The sequence below is a fragment of the Haliotis cracherodii genome, unplaced genomic scaffold, assembly GCF_022045235.1.
Source record: "Haliotis cracherodii isolate W230 unplaced genomic scaffold, xgHalCrac1.p SCAF_1, whole genome shotgun sequence".
NCBI classification, from domain to species: Eukaryota; Metazoa; Mollusca; class Gastropoda; order Lepetellida; family Haliotidae; genus Haliotis; species Haliotis cracherodii.
Genome location: NW_027266264.1, coordinates 23,041,851 through 23,065,542, shown reverse-complemented (window position 1 = coordinate 23,065,542; position 23,692 = coordinate 23,041,851). Strand labels below are relative to the sequence as shown.

The 23,692-nt window shown below is 40.5% G+C and overlaps 2 protein-coding genes across 2 annotated transcripts in view; one reads left to right on the top strand and one right to left on the bottom strand.

The window, feature by feature from the left end:
• The window catches only part of LOC139474596 (dentin sialophosphoprotein-like), a 32,232-nt gene extending 20,431 nt beyond the window's left edge, over positions 1–11,801 (top strand). The window contains exons 4-8 of the mRNA XM_071257671.1: positions 5,020–5,122; positions 5,912–5,990; positions 7,118–7,269; positions 8,572–8,706; positions 9,762–11,801. Of these exons, the coding sequence (XP_071113772.1) occupies positions 5,020–5,122; positions 5,912–5,990; positions 7,118–7,269; positions 8,572–8,706; positions 9,762–9,996 (704 nt within the window). The 3' untranslated portion in view covers positions 9,997–11,801. The remainder of the gene's footprint in view (positions 1–5,019; positions 5,123–5,911; positions 5,991–7,117; positions 7,270–8,571; positions 8,707–9,761) is intronic.
• A 3,325-nt stretch (positions 11,802–15,126) lies between these two features.
• On the bottom strand, positions 15,127–23,667 carry LOC139474587 (large ribosomal subunit protein uL5). The gene is made up of 6 exons (XM_071257660.1): positions 23,613–23,667; positions 22,270–22,450; positions 21,748–21,854; positions 19,660–19,807; positions 18,953–19,047; positions 15,127–15,208 (listed from the first exon to the last, which is right to left on the bottom strand). Exons 1-6 carry the CDS (start codon positions 23,616–23,618, stop codon positions 15,179–15,181), a joined length of 567 nt encoding a protein of 188 aa, XP_071113761.1. The 5' UTR covers positions 23,619–23,667; the 3' UTR covers positions 15,127–15,178.
• Positions 23,668–23,692: the final 25 nt, after the last annotated feature.

Below are 23,692 nucleotides of genomic sequence, written 5' to 3'. Positions count from 1 at the left end.
TATATATGTGTTGAAGTTTGGGAGTTGCGATTGTCCTATAGCTAAGACAACAGTAAATATGTGTTGAAGTATGGGAGATGCGATTGTCCTATAGCTAAGACAATAGTAAGTCTGTGTTGAAGTATGGGAGTTGCGATTGTCCTATAGCTAAGACAACTGTAAATATGTGTTGAAGTATGGGAGTTGCGATTGTCCTATAGCTAAGACAACTGTAAATATGTGTTGAAGTATGGGAGTTGCGATTGTCCTATAGCTAAGACAACAGTAAATATGTGTTGAAGTATGGGAGTTGCGATTGTCATATAGCTAAGACAACTGTAAATATGTGTTGAAGTATGGGAGTTCCAATTGTCCTATAGCTAAGACAACTGTAAATATGTGTTGAAGTATGGGAGTTGCGATTGTCATATAGCTAAGACAACTGTAAATATGTGTTGAAGTATGGGAGTTCCAATTGTCCTATAGCTAAGACAACTGTAAATATGTGTTGAAGTATGGGAGTTGCGATTGTCCTATAGCTAAGACAACAGTAAATCTGTGTTGAAGTATGGGAGTTGCGATTGTCCTATAGCTAAGACAACTGTAAATATGTGTTGAAGTATGGGAGTTGCGATTGTCCTGTAGCTAAGACAACAGTAAATCTGTGTTGAAGTATGGGAGATGCGATTGTCCTATAGCTATGACAACTGTAAATATGTGTTGAAATATGGGAGTTGCGATTGTCCTGTAGCTAAGACAACAGTAAATCTGTGTTGAAGTATGGGAGCTGCAATTGTGATAGATCGAAGACAATTATACATCTCCATTAAAATAGGCGTCACGATCGTTTATATGGGTACAAATGTTCTGAGAGTACGTGAAAGTTTGAAAGTTGTGGAGCTACGACGATTGCAAATCCATGTTCCAATATTCACAAATATCCTACCATTGCTTGTGCAAATCTTAGACTAACATCTAGTCTCTGAAATGAACATATCGTACAGAAAAAAAACAGTTGTTCAGTTATCTTGATAAAAATAAAACAAAAAGGAGCCCAGTGACTCTCTTCATTTTCAGATACTGCAGTGATCTAGACTTGCCAAACATTATAGACTTGCATGGGCTGTATTTTTATATATATTTGTATCAGGGTCTGTAAGACAGACTAGTGCAAATCTCTAAACTATAGTTAATGATCAGTTATCTGACCCAACTTGTACATGTACTACATTCCTGACTATAATCTCATCTGCTTCCGGTTCCGCGAAAGTAGAATCTGGCAGGCAAACATTATCATAAAGGACATCCTATCAGTACAGTTCTGTATTTATCAGTATGAATAACATCGGGGAGTGCACTTCTTTGACTTTTGTCATACAGATAGTTTGGCTGTTAAATATGTCCTAAGGTCCACAACAAATTAATTATTTCTTCACCTTTGTTCCCCAAGATTAGACTTGGTTTGAAGGCTGAAACGTTTCTGATGTCTACTCAGACTATCGAAAATATCAGCTGATTGCATGTCAATTTTAGGACAATTAGTTATATTCGTATTCGGGGAATATTGAGATTCTGGATTTATTCTAGAATAATAAATACTTATTCCTATAAACATGTTGGTACGTTAAACCTGCACCAGTATGTTTTTAGACATGGAACTGCAAATGTCGAATGTCAGAATAAAAAAAAGAAAGAAAACAAATTACCGTATAGTTGATAATATAAGCAACGCTGATATGACCTGCATCCGAGTTGTAATGTTTATTTCGTCACTATCGTGACAGGGGGTAAGAGTAAAGGGCGCAAGAAAACCAAAAAGAAGAGTCCGAGGGAGGAAAAACCCCAGGAAGAACCTTACGGTAACTATTGCGCATTCGTGACCACTCGTGTTATTCCGGAGCAGATACGGAAAAGGGCGAGTATTCACGAATGACTATATATGGCGTTAATGTTTATTGTAGGCATAGACTGTAACCAAGTTGTTCCCATGGTTGCATAACAATATAGCCGCCTTCATAACCAACGCTAAATACACCCTCCTAAAGTTCATTAGAAGCACAATACTAATGTGGCGCTTTACCACAGGCCGAGAGCAGATCATAACCACATTGCTTTCACAACCATTATGGACAAATCCATCAAGTGTTACGGGGTACTGCCTGACCGTATATCATAAACATGGAGGCTTTGATGCTGAACCGTATTGTGTTATATCTTGTGAAAGGAATCACGTTATAACGTTTATTCCCTGTTGGACAGAACTTGTAGATATATATAGCTATGAATGTATCACTGTGAAACAGCTTAGCTCCATAACCAGCTTATGAGATTTGCATATGGAAAGATTCGTGTCAGATAATCCTCTCATTCCGGCTTCGATGTACGTTGTACTTGCATGCTAACATGGCAGTGAATACCTCATAGAAATCCATTATACATAGATTAATTTCCTATTAGCGAACGCGGTTTATACTGAGGGCCCATGGCGGGAGTATCCCATGAACATTTGTGTTGAATTGGTCTTCAGCAGCTCATACTTGTCGTAAGAGGCGACTATGCTTGTCGTAAGAGGCGACCTACTTGTCGTAAGAGGCAACTATGCTTGTCGAAAGAGGCGACTATGCTTGTCGTAGGAGGCGACTATGCTTGTCGTAGGAGGCGACTATGCTTGTCGTGAGAGGCGACTATGCTTGTCGAAAGAGGCGACTATGCTTGTCGTAGGAGGCGACTATGCTTGTCGTAGGAGGCGACTATGCTTGTCGTAAGAGTCGACTAACGGGATCGGGTGATCAGGCTCGCTGACTTGCTTGATGCTTGTCATCGTATGTCAATTGGTCGATGCTCCTGATGTCAATCACTGGTTTGTCTGGTCTCTACAGATCTATTTACGTCTGTAATGCAGCTGGAAATTAACGCTGCGTCGAACGACATTCACACAAACCAAACAAACGATGGCCAGATTAGGTAGTTAGGAAGGTTGTGGTGTTATTCAATATGGAGCAATTCTAAACCAATTGGATTTCTTGTTACACGTAATTTTGGGTAAAAAATCAAAGATGTGGAAGACATCAAAAACAGATTTATGAATTTTACCTGTGTGGCATTCGAACCCGGCCCGTGTGTGTGTGACTTAGTGTCACGTATTGTGATTACACCCCAGGGGCCCCTTGTAAAAACATGACGCGTGACCATATAACCAACCACCACCTACTATTGCCGAGACAATCGTTATATCATTTCCATTTATAGGACATTTCACTGCACATATACCCCATGCTTTTGCTTTGCTTGAATGTGACAAGATGTATGGATTTTAAATCATTCATGTATATATATACAAATATATGTATTATATTTCTTTATAAAAGATGAATATTTTGAGAATATGTTCTATATAGAATATTCGAAAACAGTTCCAGACTAAAACATTGGAAAAAAGATTTTTGATAGCAGAGATTGACTTTTTGTCATACTGTTGAACCCAATCTTGTAATCTTGTAGTTATGAAGTGAATCATAATCACACGGCATTGAAGCGGTGCGCACATAGTATAGACCCCTAGGTCGGGATCCCACCCCGTCACTATACACTCCCGACCTACGACCTATGCTACACAATGCACGGGGACATATCTTTACGATAACATCAATACCTATGACGACAAACGTTTAAAGTCCTATCAATCTTTCAATACAGTTCCTCTAAGGATTGAACCGAGTCATTATATTCGAACAGTCCTCCTATCGATTTCAAGGCGGTTCAGATGTAAGGGTGTATGTGTTCGCAGGTGCACGCTGTCTACGCGGCCATACAGCTGCCTCGATATACCATCACACACCTGAGACAAGCTGACAGGCCTTGACAGACTGTGTAGATCGATATCTGTAAACAACATTGTGCACGAGTGATTGCTTCACTATTGTAGTAACAGGGGACATGTCTGAAGTTAATGTTCACGGATGTTGACGTAAAACACTCCAACGGCAAAACGACATTGCATAGCATGAAGCCTCGTTATTACCGTTGGCAAAGCTTATTGCAATGAAAGGAAATTTACACCAATACCAAAGATGCGTTTTTATCCCGACACTAAGAGGGAACTTATCCCGTTTCGTGTTCACTTTGAACTGATTAGGAGGTTTTTACAATATCGCGGTTTTGTTGTTCACTGAACGTATTAGAAAGGTTTCGCTGTATCGCAGTTGTGGAGCCTTGGTAACAGACAAACACGTGAGAAGCATTTTGTTCATTCCACTGATAAACACCGCGGTCATGTGTCCCCTTGGAGACGAGTCCATTTCAGACACAATGTTAAGACAGGGATTCTGTTCACGTTGGGGGCACGAGTGGCCATGTCGTCTTATGCTCAGCGAATCGCAAAGACTTGCGTCCCTTGGGCGTGAACGAAGTCTATTTTCGTTGGATCGAATCCCGGTTCTCGCTGTTTATGTTCCCAGGTTTGTCAGCACCATACCCGTACTCACAAACGCGAGACCACGTCTAAGATCTGCATCACGTTGGCCTTTCCTCCCCATCCTGCTGAATCGTCGTGATATAACCGAATTATTGTTTATATCGAAGTTGAACCAAACCAACAATCTGAAGTCCCTACGCATTTGTCCAATCATGCAGTTGGACCCGTATACACGTATACACATTCCAATTTATTGTTCTGAATAAACGGGGGCATGGATGGACCAGTCGTCCAAGGCGCCGCTATTCGCTGTGCAGAGTTGCGTCCCTTGGGCACGCCGGAAACCTATGATTGTGGGTTCGAATCCCGGTTCGCCCCGATTATGTTTCTAGGTTTGTCAGCACCATACCCGTGCTCGTGGGTTTCACCGAAGTGGTAAACGTCTGAGACCTGCATCACTTCGGGCTTTCCTCCCACATTAGGCTGACACGCCGTGATATAACTGGAAAACTGTTAAAAGCGGCGTTAAACCAAACTCACTCACTCACTCTGAATAAACACAACTTGTAACCGAACTCCTCTGGTGATCCCTCTCCAATGCTTATCCGTGATGTTCGCATGTGTAGATCCTGATGGCCGCTCCAAGCAGAGGGAGTTCTTCAGGGAGGAGCTCAAACGCCTGGAGGGAGCGCTCAAGAGGGAGAAGTCGAAAATAATCAAACCTGAAGTGTAAGTGGGTCGTAGTGACGTCATCAGGTATTGAAAATTCATACTTAGAGTCCGACCATTTAATGTCTTTTTACACTGCCGGGGAAAAAAAGAAGTTTATACCCAGGTTTGATGGTGGCTAAAAATGAAGAAAAGAATGTTATTGGATGGTGATGTATTTGATAAGGGTATCATGGTTGGGTTTGGAACATAAATTGCAGCGTATGGGCGACTGTTTCCAGCCTAGTAACTTTTTGATTACTTTTGTATTGTTTTGGTTAAATCCAATTTTTAAGTGTATGCTTTCTTTGTTTAGTTTATCTGCATTCCCTGAAAAAGAATATCAAGAAATCTTTTGTTGTCTCATTTTTTTATATGAAGCTAACGCAATTATAAAGTGTATCGTGATTCGTATCGTTTCGTGAGCAAAGTATCCGATATATCGTATCGTGATTAGGTTTCTACCATCACTAAGAATGTCCTTGGCGCTGTTTTCTTGATAATAAACATATTAACATTTTAAATATCTGTAAAAAAAACAACAATTCTCCCTTAAACAAGACCTGTTTCTATTACAACACGTGTTCACTTGTCATGAAGCGGGATTCTTGAATCTCTGTTTAGCCTTTAAAGGGGAACTGATTGACAGGTAGTTTGGGGAACAGCTGTGACATGCACGCCATTAAACACGGCTCTGATCACGTCATCAATTAGGAAATGTTGTACTGACCTACTGAGCAACACCGTTATTGATCGTATCCCTGTGTTATGTATAATTGAAGTGGCTGACTACATTGCTTGTTGTTTCAGTAAGAAACACACTCCTTACATCTTCAACACACTGGAGCCCTACTACAACACGTCCACCGTCCGATACCTGGTGGAGCTGGTGAGTGCGTGAGTGGGTGGGGGACTCAGTGAGGGTGGGTGAGTGAGGGAGTTAGTTGTTTAACGCCGCACTCAGCAATATTACAGCTATATGACGGCGGTGTGTAAATATTCGAGTCTAGCCCAGACTATACAGTGATTGACATCATGAGCATCGATCCACGCAATTTGGACACGATTACATGCATCAACCAAGTCATCGAGCATGACCACCCGATCACGTTAGTCGTCTCTTACGACAAGCATAGTCGCCCTTTACGACAAGCCTGGGTTGCTGAAGACATATTCTACCCCGGATCTTCACGGAAAGTGAGAAAGTGAGTGAGTGAGTGAGTACATGAGTGAGTAACCCGTGAAGATCCGGATTAGAATAGGTCTGTAAGAAGCATCTAACGGGAACGGGTGGGCAGGCTCGCCGACGTGGTTGATGCATGTCATCGTATCCCAATAGCTTGGATCGAAGCTCTTGATATCAATCACTGGATTGTCTGGTCCAGACTCGATCATTTACAGACCGCCGTCGTATAGCTTGAATGTTGCTGAAATTCTGAGATTCTGAAAACAACAGACAAACAAACGAACGTGATTGAGTCAGTGAGTGTGTTGTTGGACAAGTATTATATGCCTATTTGTGAGTTCTTAGGCCGCTTTGAACAGCATTTCGGTTCAGTCGTGACTATTTATGCAGAGATTAAAGGGAACATACATCCAAAAGGTGGCCTCGTGAGACATAAACGGTCGTCATCTATTATTTTTTTCTAGCCACCAGGGACCATGGAAAGTCTAAGGCGTTCACTTGTAGAGATACGTCTCTGTGTCTGCTCGAGATCAGCTGGTCGTGGGTTCAAATGCCAGATTCGACCCGATTATGACCCTTGGTCTCTCCGCTCATTACTAATGCTCGCGAGTTTCTCCATAGGGGTAACCAGATGCTAAAACACATTCGACCAACTGTTTATACTGATCAAAGCGGAGTAAAATGAGTATTATTGTGCTGAGATTCTGAACCAACCAGCTGTTCGTGTTGCCACAAACGTACTGATCATCTTAACTGACACGTGCTTCTCGTGTTCAGAAAGGAAAGAGTTCCGTCACTGTAAATTTTACCCATGATGCTCTCTGTTGCAGCCGGAAGAGGTACAGCACCGGTTCGTGAGCCGGAAGACCGCTATCGGGCTGTGTGACCCCTGGGTGGACTACAGCATGGACACCCAGTTCCTGCCCCGTATCTCCACGTCCGCCCGAGCCGTCAACAGGCAGCAGGAGATGGAGAAGCGAGAGTAAGTCACCTATATCATTTCAACATATTTCAATAAGTGAACAGCATTTGGGGGGCAACTACCAACCTTGATCGCCCTCTCCCTGGTACAGTGGGGCACGGGTGGCCCAGTCGTCTATGGCGCCGCGATTCGCTGTGCAGAGTTGTGTCCCTTGGTCACGCCAGAAACCTATGATTGTGGGTTCGAATCCCGGTTCGCCCCGATTATGTTTCTAGGTTTGTCAGCACCATACCCGTGCTGGTGGGTTTCACCGAAGTGGTAAACGTCTGAGACCTGCATCACATCTGGCTTTCCTCCCACATTAAGCTGACACGCCGGGATATAACTGGAATACTGTTAAAAGCGGCGTTAAACTCACTCACTCACTCCCTGGTACACATTTCACTATTTTAAAATTCAGATTACAGTAAACTACGGTAATAACGAACTAAAGGGACCACTAATTTTAGTTGGTTATAACCGTTGTTCGTTATAAGTATACAGCCTATACATAGTAAATGAACAGGGCAAGAAACAGTTCTATATATCCGCCAGTTCGTTATAGGCGTGTTCGTTATAAATGTAGTTTACTCCACACACAGAGAAATACATGGTAGATTGAACAGTTCTTTTTGTATCGTTATTGCCCTATAACTGTAGGTTCAAATCAACAGGTAAATAATGAACAAGATTTTAAGGCTGTTAAACAGTATTACACGCTGGCTTCTACAGGGTTAGAAACTAACAGTTTTTGTCCACTAGTCCTTTATAATGATAACATATAGCAAAACCCTTAAAATGGGCCAATTTCTACTAGTCCTTAGGATACCTTTACTATTGGGCAGTTTGGAAAGGACTATAGGACTAGTGCCAATTTCTAACGCTGTTCTAAACAGTGTTCGTTCCAGGAGATATTGATATGCATTTTCAAACATGTACATACATTTCGGATGGTCTTTCATACCAATTCTATATAACTCATAATGTGATCTTGAAGTCAACTAGATACACGATGACCCTGTTCGTAATCACGGCGTCGTTATTCACTGTACAGAGTTGTAGCCGGTCGTCGATCCACAAACCTCTGATCGTGGGTTCGAATTCCATATTCGATCAGATGATGATCCTTGGTCTGTCTGCACCATACCCTTACCCTTGCTAGTGGGTTCTACAGTGATTTTTGTATTTTTCCCATGTACATAAAGATGACACGGCGTGGTTAAACAGAGACATGTTCACAACTGCGTTAATCCAATGTACTGTAAGTAGCATGCGTTACTTGGGTGGGTGACGTTAACTATGTGTGTTTTTCTCTGTGGTCAGCGAGAAGATTCGGGATCGAGAGAAGCGCTCTAAAAAGGAAGGGAGTACCAGACTGCCCAAGTTCCCTGTCGTCACGCTCGACTCCAAGGAACTCGCCACCAAACCGTTATACTACAGTGATGTTCCTGAACTCAGGTAGATGATGCCCGCGACCACCCCAAACCCACGCCCACGCCCCCGCCCACGCCCCCGCCCCCCTCCCACTCCTAAGCCCACGCCCGCGACCACCCCCAGAACCAGACCCATACCCACGAGCACCCCCACCACGCACACACGACTACAGCAGCATTTATACGGGCAATTCGAACATAGCTGTCAAGTACATGATTGTAAAAACTATATGTTGTAAGATGTAATAAACGAACAGATCCCGTAGGTCTTAAGATAAGATTTACTGACACTGCCAGTACCAATTTGTGTCCCCTGTAAAGTTTCCAGTGTGTAGCGTACGACCATGTGTGTGAGTTGACAGGTGGGTGTCGGTGGCTATGCATACAGAAGGTTATACTAAAATTCACTCGTGCGGGTTTTTTATTACAAAATTGATTAAATTGGAATTACGGAGAAATATATCAAAAAGTAAATTATCAAGTCGACATAAACAAGCGAAAGAACATAATATTCACATTACGTGTTAAGTTACAATGCATCTCATTCATGGCATCAACGATTATAATCTCTCCTTTCTGTTGTGATAAATACCCTGGACTCATTTGTCTAGACATACACCACATTGAATATATCCTGCCGATCACATTACACAGTTCTGTGATGTGTTACTGATATCAGCGATGGATGTGGTGATGTCATTTCTCCAACAAAGCTTTTGCAATAACCAGCTTCCTCTGAAAACGTCCACTAAAACAGTGCAAACCTAATCCCCTGCCTGTTACCTTACAATGGGCCCATGGTAACTGTCATAGAATGAAGTCAGTGGATGTATTATTAATACACTGGATAATCGAGGGTGGCATCAAACATAATCTTATATTTCTAAGGCTGGACAATGACATGTATACTTAATTTAAATATTCATCGTAGTATATAGCTTGAGTATGTACTGTATGTACATTAAATGTTTGATGTATTATGGTCACGTGTTTTTATCTTAATATTCATATTGGAATGCTCTATGATGGATATCAAATTACTGATACAAATTATTATTATTATTATTATTTCTCTTTCAGGCGGGAGCTCCGTGACAAATACAGTCAGAACGCAACAAAGAAAATAGACGAAGATTACACGCGAACCAAACAAGACTTCTACCGCATGGATCTTGACAAGCTTGATGAAGTGCATCCTTTGAACCGCCCTCACATGCGCAATGCATATTTCGCCTACCTCCAGAATACCCCTGGCTCCAGGAAGGCGGTGGTGGAGTGCGTGAAGGGATTGAAGGCAGAAGGCAAGGCGAACTAGGCATTGCGCATGCGTTGTGCAAAGGAGACGGTGTAAATAAACCATAGCAATATTGTACATATCTTTAACGTCATGGAAATAATGTTGAGTTTTCAGCTGGTCTCGCATTTACCCATACTGTATCATCTACTCTTGGAATAAGGTTAAGCGCCCCCCTGCTAATTGGCCATTAGGTTTGAAAACCTGTACATAAATAAGATGTCGATAAATGAGGACAACAATCATGACATTTTCGAAAGTGGTATTCCTAATATTAGTGGACATTTCATTGTGTGTATTACTTAAAATACGTGCGTTACGTGCATGACCATCTTCTCGAGGCAAGGGAGATAACTGACTATAAAACTAGACTTTTAAGGTCAGTTATCTCCCTTGCCTCTGGAAGAAGGTGCATGAAATATGCAGTGAAACTCCTTCCATCCGGTAAAGTCGTCCGGATTAACGAAATAGTTACGGAGAATCATGATTTGTATGTATATATACATTCCTAATTGTTCTGACGACGGAGCCCAGTCTAACGGGGCTTCGCTGTATAAAATCTACACGAACAGATCATCTCAGGAACGAAGTATATAACGCCGTTGATGTCGACAACGTAGATGGATTATCATTTACCGTTTCCTGTCAAACATCACAAAGGTTTATAAAGCATTTATGATAGACATCCAGAGGTAGACAGAGTAAATGTATGTTCCAAAATAATGGCTCTAATACATAAACTTTAAAAGCAGGATTAGAGGGGTCGATAGTCGGAAGCCAGTTGAAGAATGTTTCCGCCGTTTTATATATATATATGTGTGTGCCTTATGTGACAGCTGACACAATCGTCTCCATACGTCAACCGTTACTGATGTCACCGTTATTTCCGCGAATTTCATTAAACTGTTATATTTGTATGCATAGGGTTCTTCTACATACGTGTTCATGGGACAAGCTACATAAAATCGGGGTATATATCTCTATTTCGCGTTATTGACAATAATGTAGAATGAGGTATGTCTTGCGTCGTAAATGCGTCTGTGTATTGGAAACGTATGATGTACTGATAAATACTTCGTCTACTCGTCGGAAATAGTTTTATCAGTAAAACACGTCATGGAGTTCCGACAATGTTCCGTCCGTTTTGAACGATGTAATAAAATGTTTATATCACGGGCACTTGGCTCACCGAATCAGCATATATGCATGCGATGTATCAGCATTACATTACATTTCATAGTGTTAACTGCCTCCAATTGTAACTCGTTTGATTACATAGAGAGTCATGCGACACCAGGGTGAGCCGAGCGATTACATTGTCAATTGTCTGATTACACAGTCATGTGACTATTTTGATTACATTGTGTGTTGCAGGACCATGTGTAAGTCATTACACAATGCGAGATGTAGTGTGACTCGAGGGTAATTGCTATGGTAGTCTGGTGTAAGACACGTGATTGCATTGTAGCCATGTCATTGGGAGTGACACGTCCAGTTATCTTGTCCAAGAGGGTTGCCTGACACTGTTCCTCCCTGGGTGCTGTTGGACAAAACAACCTTTAATAGCGCTGTGGTGATCGTAAGTCTATGTTAAAGTATGGGAGTTTGGATCAACTTAGCGCTAAGATACCTTTCTACAACGGCATCCTGGCTGCCGAGGACACAGAAGTCATCCAAGAGGTATCCAGTGTGCATAAATAGAAGTCTTTTCGACCGTCACTTCATAAGTGGTAACACCAAGACTCAACTCATTTCAAGATGGTCTTTCGCTCTGGTGTAGCAAAATCGAAGCCTTTCGTTACATCATTACTGTTGTACAGTATACATAAGCCTTTCTGTGATATATTTAATGCTTTAACCAAATTGTAATAAATATCATATAAATCTGTGTTCCTTGTACTATGGTTTCTGCGGGAGTGAGTGAGTATGGTTTTACGCCGCTTTAAGCAATATTCCAGCAATATCACGGCGGGGGACGCCAGAAATCGGCTTCACACATTGTACCCATGTCGGGAATCGAACCCAGGTCTTCGGCGTGACGAGCGAACGCTTTAACCACCAGGCTACCCGACCGCTTAGGTTTCGGCGGGAGATGGAATGACCCTCCACAGTTGGATCTACAGAATAGTCAAGACTACCAATGGAAAATACACAAATGTGTCCAAAAAGATGGAAAGTGTTTGCATTTGCACACCAGTAGACTGACCAATTAGCTGATATAGCAAATACACAGCTACACAATGTGTGGAGACACCCGTGAAGATCCGGGTAAGAAGTTGGTCTTCAACAAACCATGCTTGTAAGAGGCGACTAACGGGATCGGATGGTCAGACTTTTGTGTGTTGGTAGGTTGGTTGGTTTGTTGATTAGCGCCGCACTCCACAATATTACAGCTATATGACGGCGGTCTGTAAATAATCGAGTCTGGGCCAGACAATCCAGTGATTCATATCATGAGCATCGATCCACGCAATTGAGATCGATGACATGCATCAACCAAGTCAGCGAGCCTGGCCACCCGACCCCGTTAGTCGCCTGTTACGACAAGCAAAGTCGCGTCAGACTTTGTAACTCGGTTGATGCATGTCATCGTATCCCAGCTACATAGATCGATGTGCATGTCAGTCATGGGCCAGATTCGATTATTTACAGACCGCCGTCATACAGCTGTAATATAGCGGTGTCCTGATGATGGGGATGGTCATCACATATACCCCGTTGGCGTAGATAGTAACTCCTGCTATTGACCACAGGTGTGTTTGAACCGACTGGTTACAGACAAAGATGGAACATTAGACAGCGGATACGTACAACGTTCACTTACTCCCTCAAACAGGGGAGGTGAAATGGGGTTTAACGCCAGGTTTACGACTATTACCTGAGTGTAGCTATATATAGCGACGTGCATTCGCGCGCGCGTCTGGTTGTCTGTGTAGCTGCTTGTACTAGTTCGGACATATACCGGTTTTATATAGTGCGAGCCGACCTGTTCTCAGTTTATCCCCGTAATGCTGAGCGCAAGGTATGAAGCACACAAAGAAGCAGCTGGTTTGCCATACAGACCCTGAAACAAATATATCCAACACAGCCCATGGAAGTAAAAAATATTTAGCAAGTCTACATCACTGCAGTTTCAGTTTCTGAAAATGGGCGTCGGGTTCGTTTGAAGAGCATAAATCATGACCTGTTTAATATACTTTACATACACTTGAGCCAAGAAATGACTGGTCCTATCGTTTTCACGAAGAAATAAGATTAGTTATTTACAATTGAAAGCTTGCAAGGATGACGGAGGATATGGATGACACTGTGGTCTTCCTTCTCAGCCAAATGCTATGGTTTACTGCTCACTATCGAGTGATGTAAGGGAGGTAACTCCTGCCACGATCCGTTCTTCCTATTTGCAATTAACACAACAGCGGGTTAAAACAAGAAAAGAAAATCGGCTTAGGTGATCTTTTGTTTTGAATGTTATAACTTGCTGAAGATTAACTGATATGGACCGTGTCAATTTTAGAAAGAGATGCAGTCACGGGTGACTTTTCCTGTATTATTCGAGTTTCAAATAACATGCATACATGGAATACCTATGCTATGAGAAGTAGGAATCGAATCGAATCATATTCATTCGCGAAAAATATGGGACGTTACCAAAAAATAAGAGATGGTTTAGACACTTCCAGGAACCCATGGTAGCAAATGGGTCCTGGATATAATTCATCACAATAGACTGGAGGTATATAAGGCTGGATAATCGAAGAGACTCAAGTCCAGTGTAACAAATAGGAGATTTTGAAGTCCATTTCAACAACAATACTACTTTTTTTTTAATTTAAATAAGTAATAGATTGAACTGTTGGAGTGAACAGTCTAATTAATTCTAATAGTCAGACATTTCCCTGGGGAATGTGTTGAGAATCTGTCCCAGCCCTTGTTCAACGGTTCGTTTGCATTGATTCGTCCAGATTACAGCTTCACTGTCCACCACTCATTCTTGTGGCTGTCTGTTGTCCGCTGGTACTCGGGTCAAATCTTCTTTTTTTTCAAATTGGCTGCCTGATACTATAAACGTGTGTTGTTACATGCGTGCATAATAAAAATTCGCCAATATTCGCTTGCATCACGATAACCTCAGTTTGGCATGACAGACACAATTCAATGATCATTTAGTCATAGCTTAATCTAAAATCTTGCATTCATTTTTAGCAATTTAATGGTGTAGTACTACTTAATCCACTATATCAGTTATACGCTTACATTTTCACGAATGTTTCATATTTATTAACATCTCTTAATTGAAATTTTCTAAATTTCTTTGTTTTCGTTTTAATCTTTGGTTAAGCACCCAAGACTGCTGACCCACCACCCTCAGCACCAGTGTTTAGTCTCATCACCATCCCATGTTGATTCATCTACTTGTGTATCATTCATGTTCTACTCATCTATATTTATAATACCATATAGTTTCACCATGTACAATTAACACCATGTTACAACACTCTGGAGGTTTTCAGGTTAATATTTCTTATCCTACTCCGGGTAATCCTCTGCAGCAGAATATCATTGGCCTCATCAGTAATATTTTTTTATCAATTTGGGAAGATCAAATATTGGGGAAAGCATCCCTTTACTTTGCATCATCTCGGGCACAACAGCTTTGGGACGCGCAACCCCCTATTTTCAAATTCTCCAAGCGAATGGGATTAATACACGGTACGCAAACCTTTTTCACTTTAAATCCTGACGCATAGGATTCGGAAGCAGGGATCAGCCACTTCCTCATCTACCTTCATTTCTTAAGATTCTGATTGACAAGATTATCGGAAGAGTGTGTCGACCACTTCCTTCGTTACCTGAGAACCTCCAAACTCCAAAATGTTTAATAAAACGAATTATTTTCTTCAAGTCTTATGTTGTCTGTCATGGTAAAATAATGGCTTATAAGTTGATTTTGCGAATGTTTGACATCTTAATTCAGTTGAAAAGGGATGTTTTCTCGTGGCATTGTATATGGTATAAAGTCCCCTGACACAAGGGCTGCTGCATAGTGAAGGACCATATATGGTCCTTCGGCCCAAAGTGAGGTTTCACCAACAAGTTCACACTAGTTACTGTGATTAATCCACAGTTCACATTGAGACAAACAAGGAATTAGAGACCATGATTTATTTTTTTCTGTGTCTGTACAAAGTCGCCTCTTTTTTTACTTGCCAGGAAGGATGATTCCATCATACTGAAAGAGAAAACCACACATCAGCACAATGTCACAAACATCCTTGATGAAGCTTCTAGTAAATATGATTTACTTCTGACATGTCTCACCAAATTTGTATCAAAACAGATAGCACAATCTGTCGAGAGTTGCAGAGGTGAATTTAGTTTTGCACAAATTAAAAAGTCAGGCAGCAGCGAGTATCACTACAACCCGTGCCTTCGTGCTGTGTTTATCAACAATTTAGCTCATAGATAATGAAGATTTGTGATCAAGCATGGTCTATGGTGTCCACAGCACAAAATGCAACACCTACATATATTTGCAATCTTTTTGGTTTTAGATCATTTAACTTTTCTGTCACAACTTCGGACAATGTTGGGAGATGATTATAATGGGTCTGAGTGTGTGTCAATTTAAAAGGGGTCTCACGATCCTTGAGGTTTGGGGCAAAAGCCAAGTAAGTTAAGGGGCCTACTTTTCCTGGGGGTGTCCATAACATCAGTAGTACACAGTGATTGAGTTGGGTTTACGCTGCTTTTAACAGTATTCCAGTTTTATCACGGCGTGTCAGCTTAATGTGGGAGGAAAGCCCCAAGTGATGTAGGTCTCAGACGTTTACCACTTCGGTGAAACCCATGAGCACGGGTATGGCACTGACAAACCTTGAAACATAGTCGGGGCAAACCGGGATTCGAATCATCATAGGTTTCTGATGTGCCAAAGGGATGTAACTCTGCACAGTGAATCGCAGCGCCTTAGACGACTGGGCCAACCCCCCCCAGTACTACAGTACTACACAGAATCAGTATATGGACTAAATATGGCTGTCACTTAGCCTGTTGGTTCTTTAAACCAAACATAAGTTATCGTCAAAAGCTGTTCATGAAATAAGCTAAGCAGACGGTCCATGATGTCCAAGGCATTCATCTGAGATTAATCTGTCTCACCAAATTTGTATCAAAACAGATAGCATAATCTGTCAAGAGTTGCAGAGGTGAATTTAGTTTTGTACAAATTAAAAAGTCAGGCAGCAGTGAGTTTCACTACAACCCGTGCCTTCGTGCTCCTATGATAGGTCTTCAGCAAATGCAAACATGTTGGCCAGATTGACAACGGCTTAAGTATAATGGGCACAAATTACACATTGCAATGGCACATTCTACCTAAACCTAATAAATAACAGAACTCATTCTATAAATTTGTCAGTAGCTTGATCTTTTGTCAAAACATGAACATTGCAAAAGGATAAGCAAATGTATGGAAGTTGATTACTAACATGGAGAACCTTCAGCCAGTCTGAGGTTTAATTAGTTTATAACTCAAGGGCCTCATTCCACACAGTAATCACCACACTTGTCTATGTATGTTATGATTGTGGCTATGCAGAAATGGGCCCAGGACAGTGAGTGATGAACTTAAGACATTTTGCAGTTAAAACCACAAGAAGTGTCTCACCAAATCAGTATCCATGCCAACTATTATTAAGTCAGCTAGAGTTGCAGAGGTGAATTGATTTTGCACAAATTAAAAAGTCAGGCAGCAGTGAGAATCACTACAACCCGTGCCTTCGTGCTGTTATTTTATTTCAGGAGTCTGATCAAGCACGACCACCCAACCCATCTCATAACTTAACGAGTCGACTAATACCAGCGTAAGAAATTGGCACTAGTCCTATAATCCTTGCCAAACTGCCCAATGGTATAGGTATCATCAGGACTAGTAGAAATTTGCCATTTTTAAGGATTTTGCAAGAAGTGTCTCACCAAATCAGTATCCATGCCAACTATTATTAAGTCAGCTAGAGTTGCAGAGGTGAATTGATTTTGCACAAATTAAAAAGTCAGGCAGCAGTGAGAATCACTACAACCCGTGCCTTCGTGCTGTTATTTTATTTCAGGAGTCTGATCAAGCACGACCACCCAACCCATCTCATAACTTAACGAGTCGACTAATACCAGCGTAAGAAATTGGCACTAGTCCTATAATCCTTGCCAAACTGCCCAATGGTATAGGTATCATCAGGACTAGTAGAAATTTGCCATTTTTAAGGATTTTGCAAGAAGTGTCTCACCAAATCAGTATCCATGCCAACTATTATTAAGTCAGCTAGAGTTGCAGAGGTGAATTGATTTTGCACAAATTAAAAAGTCAGGCAGCAGTGAGAATCACTACAACCCGTGCCTTCGTGCTGTTATTTTATTTCAGGAGTCTGATCAAGCACGACCACCCAACCCATCTCATAACTTAACGAGTCGACTAATACCAGCGTAAGAAATTGGCACTAGTCCTATAATCCTTGCCAAACTGCCCAATGGTATAGGTATCATCAGGACTAGTAGAAATTTGCCATTTTTAAGGATTTTGCTATATGTTATCATTATAAGGACTAGTGGACGAAAACTGTTAGTTTCTAACCCTGCTAATACAGGAATGAACATTGCATATGCTTAATTCCAAGTATTCGATTGGCTATCACAGCTGAGACACAGAGGGCTGTGGGGGAAGAAACAAGTGAAGTTTTGCATAGGCGGATGAGGAATATGAAAACGACCAATATTTATAATAGCTTTAATGAAATCCTAATTTATTTTGCAAGAAAGTATAGTTTTCTTTTAAGTTTGGTTCTGAAATATTTTATGCTAGTGGTTAAATGATATCCACAAAATAAGCTACCCGAAACTTTAATGCCAGGTGCAATGGCCAAGGAACCATACTAAATGACACGTTATATCTGTCTCACCAACATTGTATCAAAGCAGAACAATCTGTCAAGAGTTGCAGAGGTGAATTTGGTTTTGCACAAATTGAAAAGTCAGGCAGCAGCGAGTATCACTACAACCCGTGCCTTCGCGCTGAGTTTCAAGAAAATTCATAAGCATAAAATATTTTCAGTCATGAATTTGAAAAACTTGTACTAATTGGTCTCAATATGTCCGTTGATAGGGAATCTCAGGATCCTTGAGGCTTCTAGCAATAGTACCTACATTTGAAGAACCTACTCATTTGGGTTGGGGGAGCATCAAAGGAGAAGACAACAATTCTTGATACATATGATTACAAGCAAGTTTCCCGATCCAAACATTAACCAATAACTCAATGACTATACTTCTTAAATCTAATTTATTATGGCAACTGTTGTTTCTCAAGACATTAACCACAAATTATTCTCAAACACTCCCGATGAAATTAGCTAAAGATATTGCTGGCTAAAATGGCCAATGCACCATCCTACATAACAAATCTGTCTCACCAACATTGTATCAAAACAGAACAATCTGTCTAGAGTTGCAGAGGTGAAATTTCTTTTGCACAAATAAAAAAATCAGGCAGCAGCAAATATTACTACAACCCGTGCCTTCGTGCTGAGTTTTCAGCGCATAAATTCAACATCCAACACATATTTAGTTTAGGTTCTAGATCTGAATTATTAGATTTTACTGTCAGAGCTTCAGTTTACTTAAATAAGTCTTTACATGTCAGTTTAAAGGGTGTCTCAGGATTTTGGATTTCTTCTGTTCATTGTTTAATGCTGCACTCAGCAATATTTAAGCTATATGACAGCAGTGTGTAAATAACTGAGTCTGAACCAGACAGTCCAGTGATCAACATCATGAGCATCAATTTACACAATTGGGTTATTAAGACATGCATCAACCAAGTCAGAGCATCCCATTTGTCGAAGACCAATTCAAACCAAGATTGTTTCTGCTGTAAACAATCCCGCTAGGTGTTCCTAGCTCATATTTTTATCTTAAAAATTACCTTCTGCTGGAACCATTTCATGGACTCTTCCTTGCCGATCTTGTGACTGGTCCCAACACGGCCACGCTTCCTTCTTCTCTGGGCGACATTGAAGCCTGTAACCATAGGTACACAGGTCAAACATGTTTTACACACGCACACAATCATATGCACAGGCACGGACCATGAACACAAACATAGCCGTCTTACTGAATATAAAAAATGGTAACCATTTTATTGTTTTCTTAAAGCGAGTACTTTGTACAATATATCAGTTATAAAACAGCATGTCATTTTAAAGCATGGACAATTGGACATCCATGTCTACTAGGGCTGTTACGATTCACTCGTGTATTCAGTGAATCGAACCATGTCCCTTCACGAATTAAATTGTTATTCATGGACACATGAATCAAATATTTACAAAAGAAACAAAATGTCCCAAAATTTATTTTGTTATTGTTTCCCTGAACATAATAAATAATAGATCAACTGATGACCTGTTACTGTATTCATGAATAAATATTCATATTCGTTACCATATATTCATGATATGTATTGTATTCCCCTCACAGCATATTCGTTGCTAATGTCTACTACCTTGACCTGCAGAATTATCTTAAACTCAATTTAAGTACAATGAATCCAGTTGAGGTGCACATTCCAAAATAATTTTCTAAGGATTACAATAGACACAGGCATACTGCAACTTCCCAACATGAACATACCTGGTCTGCCAAGGACGATGTAGAAGTCCATGCCATAGATGCCGATGTTGGGATCGTATTTGATTCCCAAGTCAATGTGTTCCTGGATGCCGAAGCCGAAGTTGCCGGTGTCAGAAAAGTTGCATTTTCTCAACTCGTATTCTCTGACCTGTAATGAAGGTGCAAAAACAATTCAATGAAATATGTTGTGTAGGGATAGAGATGAAGTACATGTTAGAAATGTATGTAGCTCACCTGACAGGCAACACTTCACCAGGTTTTACACATATCCAATCCAAAAAGTACCAATTTGTGTACTTAAGGGTGTGCATTTGGCGCATTATGAAATAGCACATCATTATTTATTAGATGTACCTGACTAAGCTCCATAGCCATTTGAGGCTAATGTTTCTATTTTTCTTGGCCTTTTTAGACTCATGAAATTAGGGTTGTATATCCCTTTTCAATAAGCATTTGCTGCAACAACTTTTCACCAGTTTCTAGCACACACATTATTGTGGTTGATTGCTGCCCACTGCGCTAAAACCTTTTTCAAACGTGTACAGTACAAGAATATGCCTCAAGACGAAGACTTTTTCCTTCCAGTGAGAACCAAATGCAGAAGTATGTATGTTGCTAAACACCACACTCCCATGGCATCATATCATATATTAAACACAAAAAACAAGCACTACACATGAAGGTTTCAGCAACTTTCATAAATCATCAATCAAGTAAACTAATTTTAACTAGCCATTTTTGTTTAGCCTCTACCCTCATAAAAAGGTGCATGTTTTAAAGTGTTAGGGGCCTGATGTCCAGGTATGAACATTTCCACTTGTTAGTGTCAATGGTCAAGGAACTAATTATAGCTTACAACTGTGTCTCACCATATATGTATCAAAACAGAACAATCTGTCTAGAGTTGCAGAGGTGAATTTAGTTTTGCACAAATTTTAAAGTCAGGCAGCAGTGAGTATCACTACAACCCGTGCCTTCGTGCTGTGTTTATCAAGAATTTGGCTCAAAGATAATGAAGATTTAATGCCCGCCTCAGCAATATTCCAGCTATATAAAAAATCGTGTCTGGACCAGACTGGACAGTCCAGTGATTAACATCATGAGCATTGATATATGCAATTGGGTAAAGTTGGCATGCTTCAACCAAGTTAGTGACTGATTCCATTATTCGCTTCTAGAACAGAATGGCTTGCATTAGACCAATTCTTACCCAGATTTTCATAGGGCTTTATTGTTTACGCCACACTCAGCAATATTCCAGCTATATGACGGCATTTTGTAAATAATCGAGTCTGGACCAGACGATCCAGTGACTGACATGATGAGCATTAATCTACACAATTGGGATGCATCATCCAAATCAGTGAGCCTGATCACCTGATCCCGTTAGTCGCCTCTTATGACAAGCATGTGTTACTGAAAACCTATTAAACAGATCTTCACAAGGCTTTAAGTATTCAGAGCACAAAATTCAACACCAACAGATCTTTTCAGTCTTTTAGGTTCCAGATCATCAGGTTTTCTGTCACGACTTTCGTCGATGTTGAAAGCACTTATTATTACAGGTTTGCGTGTGTATCACAGCCCTTGAGGTTTGGGGCGAAAGTAAAGTTAATTAAGGGGCAAACTTTTCAGTACTACACACTTTAAAGTCAGAATCAGTATTTAGACAGAATATGGTCTGGTAGATTTTAACCATAAATTTATGGTCAAAAACTGTTCATGAAATTCGCTTAACAAACTGTCCATGGCATTCATTGGAGACTAATCTGTCTCACCATGTATCAAAATAGACAGCAAAATCTGCAGAGGTGAAGTAAGTTTCACAGAAATAATAAAGTCAGGCATTAATATCACTACAACACCATATCATTGGAAAATAGCAAATCTATTTCCCCATCCTATTCCGACACTTACCCTCTATAACTAGATATATTCAATATTAGAATACTGTTAGAAATCCCGTAAGTCCTTTGACTTGTACTATCTGATAGTGATACAGCTCATTTTTGGGGGGACAGCAACTGATCCTTACAAGTTTTCCATTATCTGTCATGCAGACTAATGAGGATTGTGTATCACAAATACCTTGAGCCCCTTCTCCAGGATCTCCTCAGCCTTGGCACCTCGGACAGTGCAATGGACAGCGATTCTTTCATTTCTTCTGATACCAAAAGATCGCACAGTGTAGCGGGCTGGAAGTCAACAAATCTATGTAAGCAACAAACATAATGCCCATTGGCAGGAGCATCTTCCCTTCCCATGGGAAATATTAGTTTTTCACTTTACCTACAATGAGGAACAACCCTCATTAACAAGTGGACAAAGAAAAATATCCAACGCAAATGTGCATCATTTTTGTTGGAAACGTTCTCATTCTCAACGTCGCCCTTTTGTCACCATAGACAAAGAATGATCCTCAAAGTCATAAATGCTGATATTCACAGAGCAGTGTTAAAAGAAATGGTTGTAAACACTGAAATTAATTCACTGCTGGCTCAAAATTGAATATATATCAAGTCATAAATTGCCTAAAAGATAAACTGACAAGGATATGAAACATTTGTATTTTATCCAGTAGTTTGGCTCATTTTGAGTTCACATACATACCTTTAGAGAAAACTGGCTGTTGTCCGGTAAGTTGTTCCAACACTTTGGCTGCTCTGGTCAGTCTGTCACCAGATTCGCCCACACAGATATTGAGACAAAGTTTGCGAATGCGCAGCTCTCGCATAACATTGTTTTTCTTCTTTTCGTCTCCCTTGCCCTTGGGCTTTGCCTTGGCCTCTTTCTACAATAATTTAAGTATAAAGCAATAATTATTAGGGCTGGGACGATACACCAACTGTGCAATCCGATGTGTATCATGATACCTTGTTCATGATCTAAAATGTATCACAATTTTGCATGTGCATCTGTGGTGTGTAATCTGTGTTTTCCATACACAGGATGTCCATTTACCTGGCACACTGATGATTTACAGTTTGCCAGTGTGTTCGGTACTTGTATCAAGAAGTAAAACAAACAAAAACGCTATCCCACTACTTAGATCTATAAGTTATAATCATGAAATAGTGATTTAGAAATTTTGCCTTACACTTTCAGGAATTCACTAAGAACACTATGTTACGGCACACATTTTGATTTAATTGCAGGTGGTCAGATTTATGTGGATGAATTGCCTGACCGATGCATGTTTCAGACTTTTACACTTCTGGAAAATCCCACCAGTATCCTCGAGCAGTATATAGTTTATAATCAGGACCTAAGTGCAATTTGTATTTGAACTAAATTGCAATGATTTGATTACCATCTCGATACCACTAGGAGATTCAACACTGAAGTGTAACACCAAACAATCTAGCCATTCCCCAAACAGCACGAAGAGCTTTAATTAGTTTTCAAACCTACACACTCGCCTTCGTGGAGATTCACGAATTCATGGAATAGTTCTGTCATTGGTCAAGGATGACCAAGCCTCCGTTAATGTATCAGAATGTTAGAATTTGCTAGTGTTGGATATTATCCAGCTGCGATCACCTATGTATAGGCCTACTGTATCTTCTTGCATTACACGTCTATCATGTGTCAACCCTAAGTTTACAAAGTTCTCTAAAGTGTTTTCACTCCCGATTGGGTGCATATTAATTGCCTCACATGAGTGTTCCACAATAGACATATACCTCATCACTTTTATCATATTATGCATCTTCCTCGCCAATTTGCACGTGCAAATTATTCGTCAACATCAACATATCTAACCAACGCACAGGACAATCCCTTTTTTCAAACGGTTGTCAATGTAAAACAACGATAAGGATTTTATTCATGATGCATATTTTATGTCCACTAACAATCCCTTTTCATCGGATTCATTTGATTAAACTTTCAAAGTGACAGCAAGCAACGATGTAAACCGATTTGTGAAAGGCATCAGCAAATGCAGTACTGACCGCCATGATGTGTTGTTAGGAAAAGGAAGTAGTTAGTGCATGCCGGTAGAAAAACAGTTTTCGGATATTGCTTAATCTTT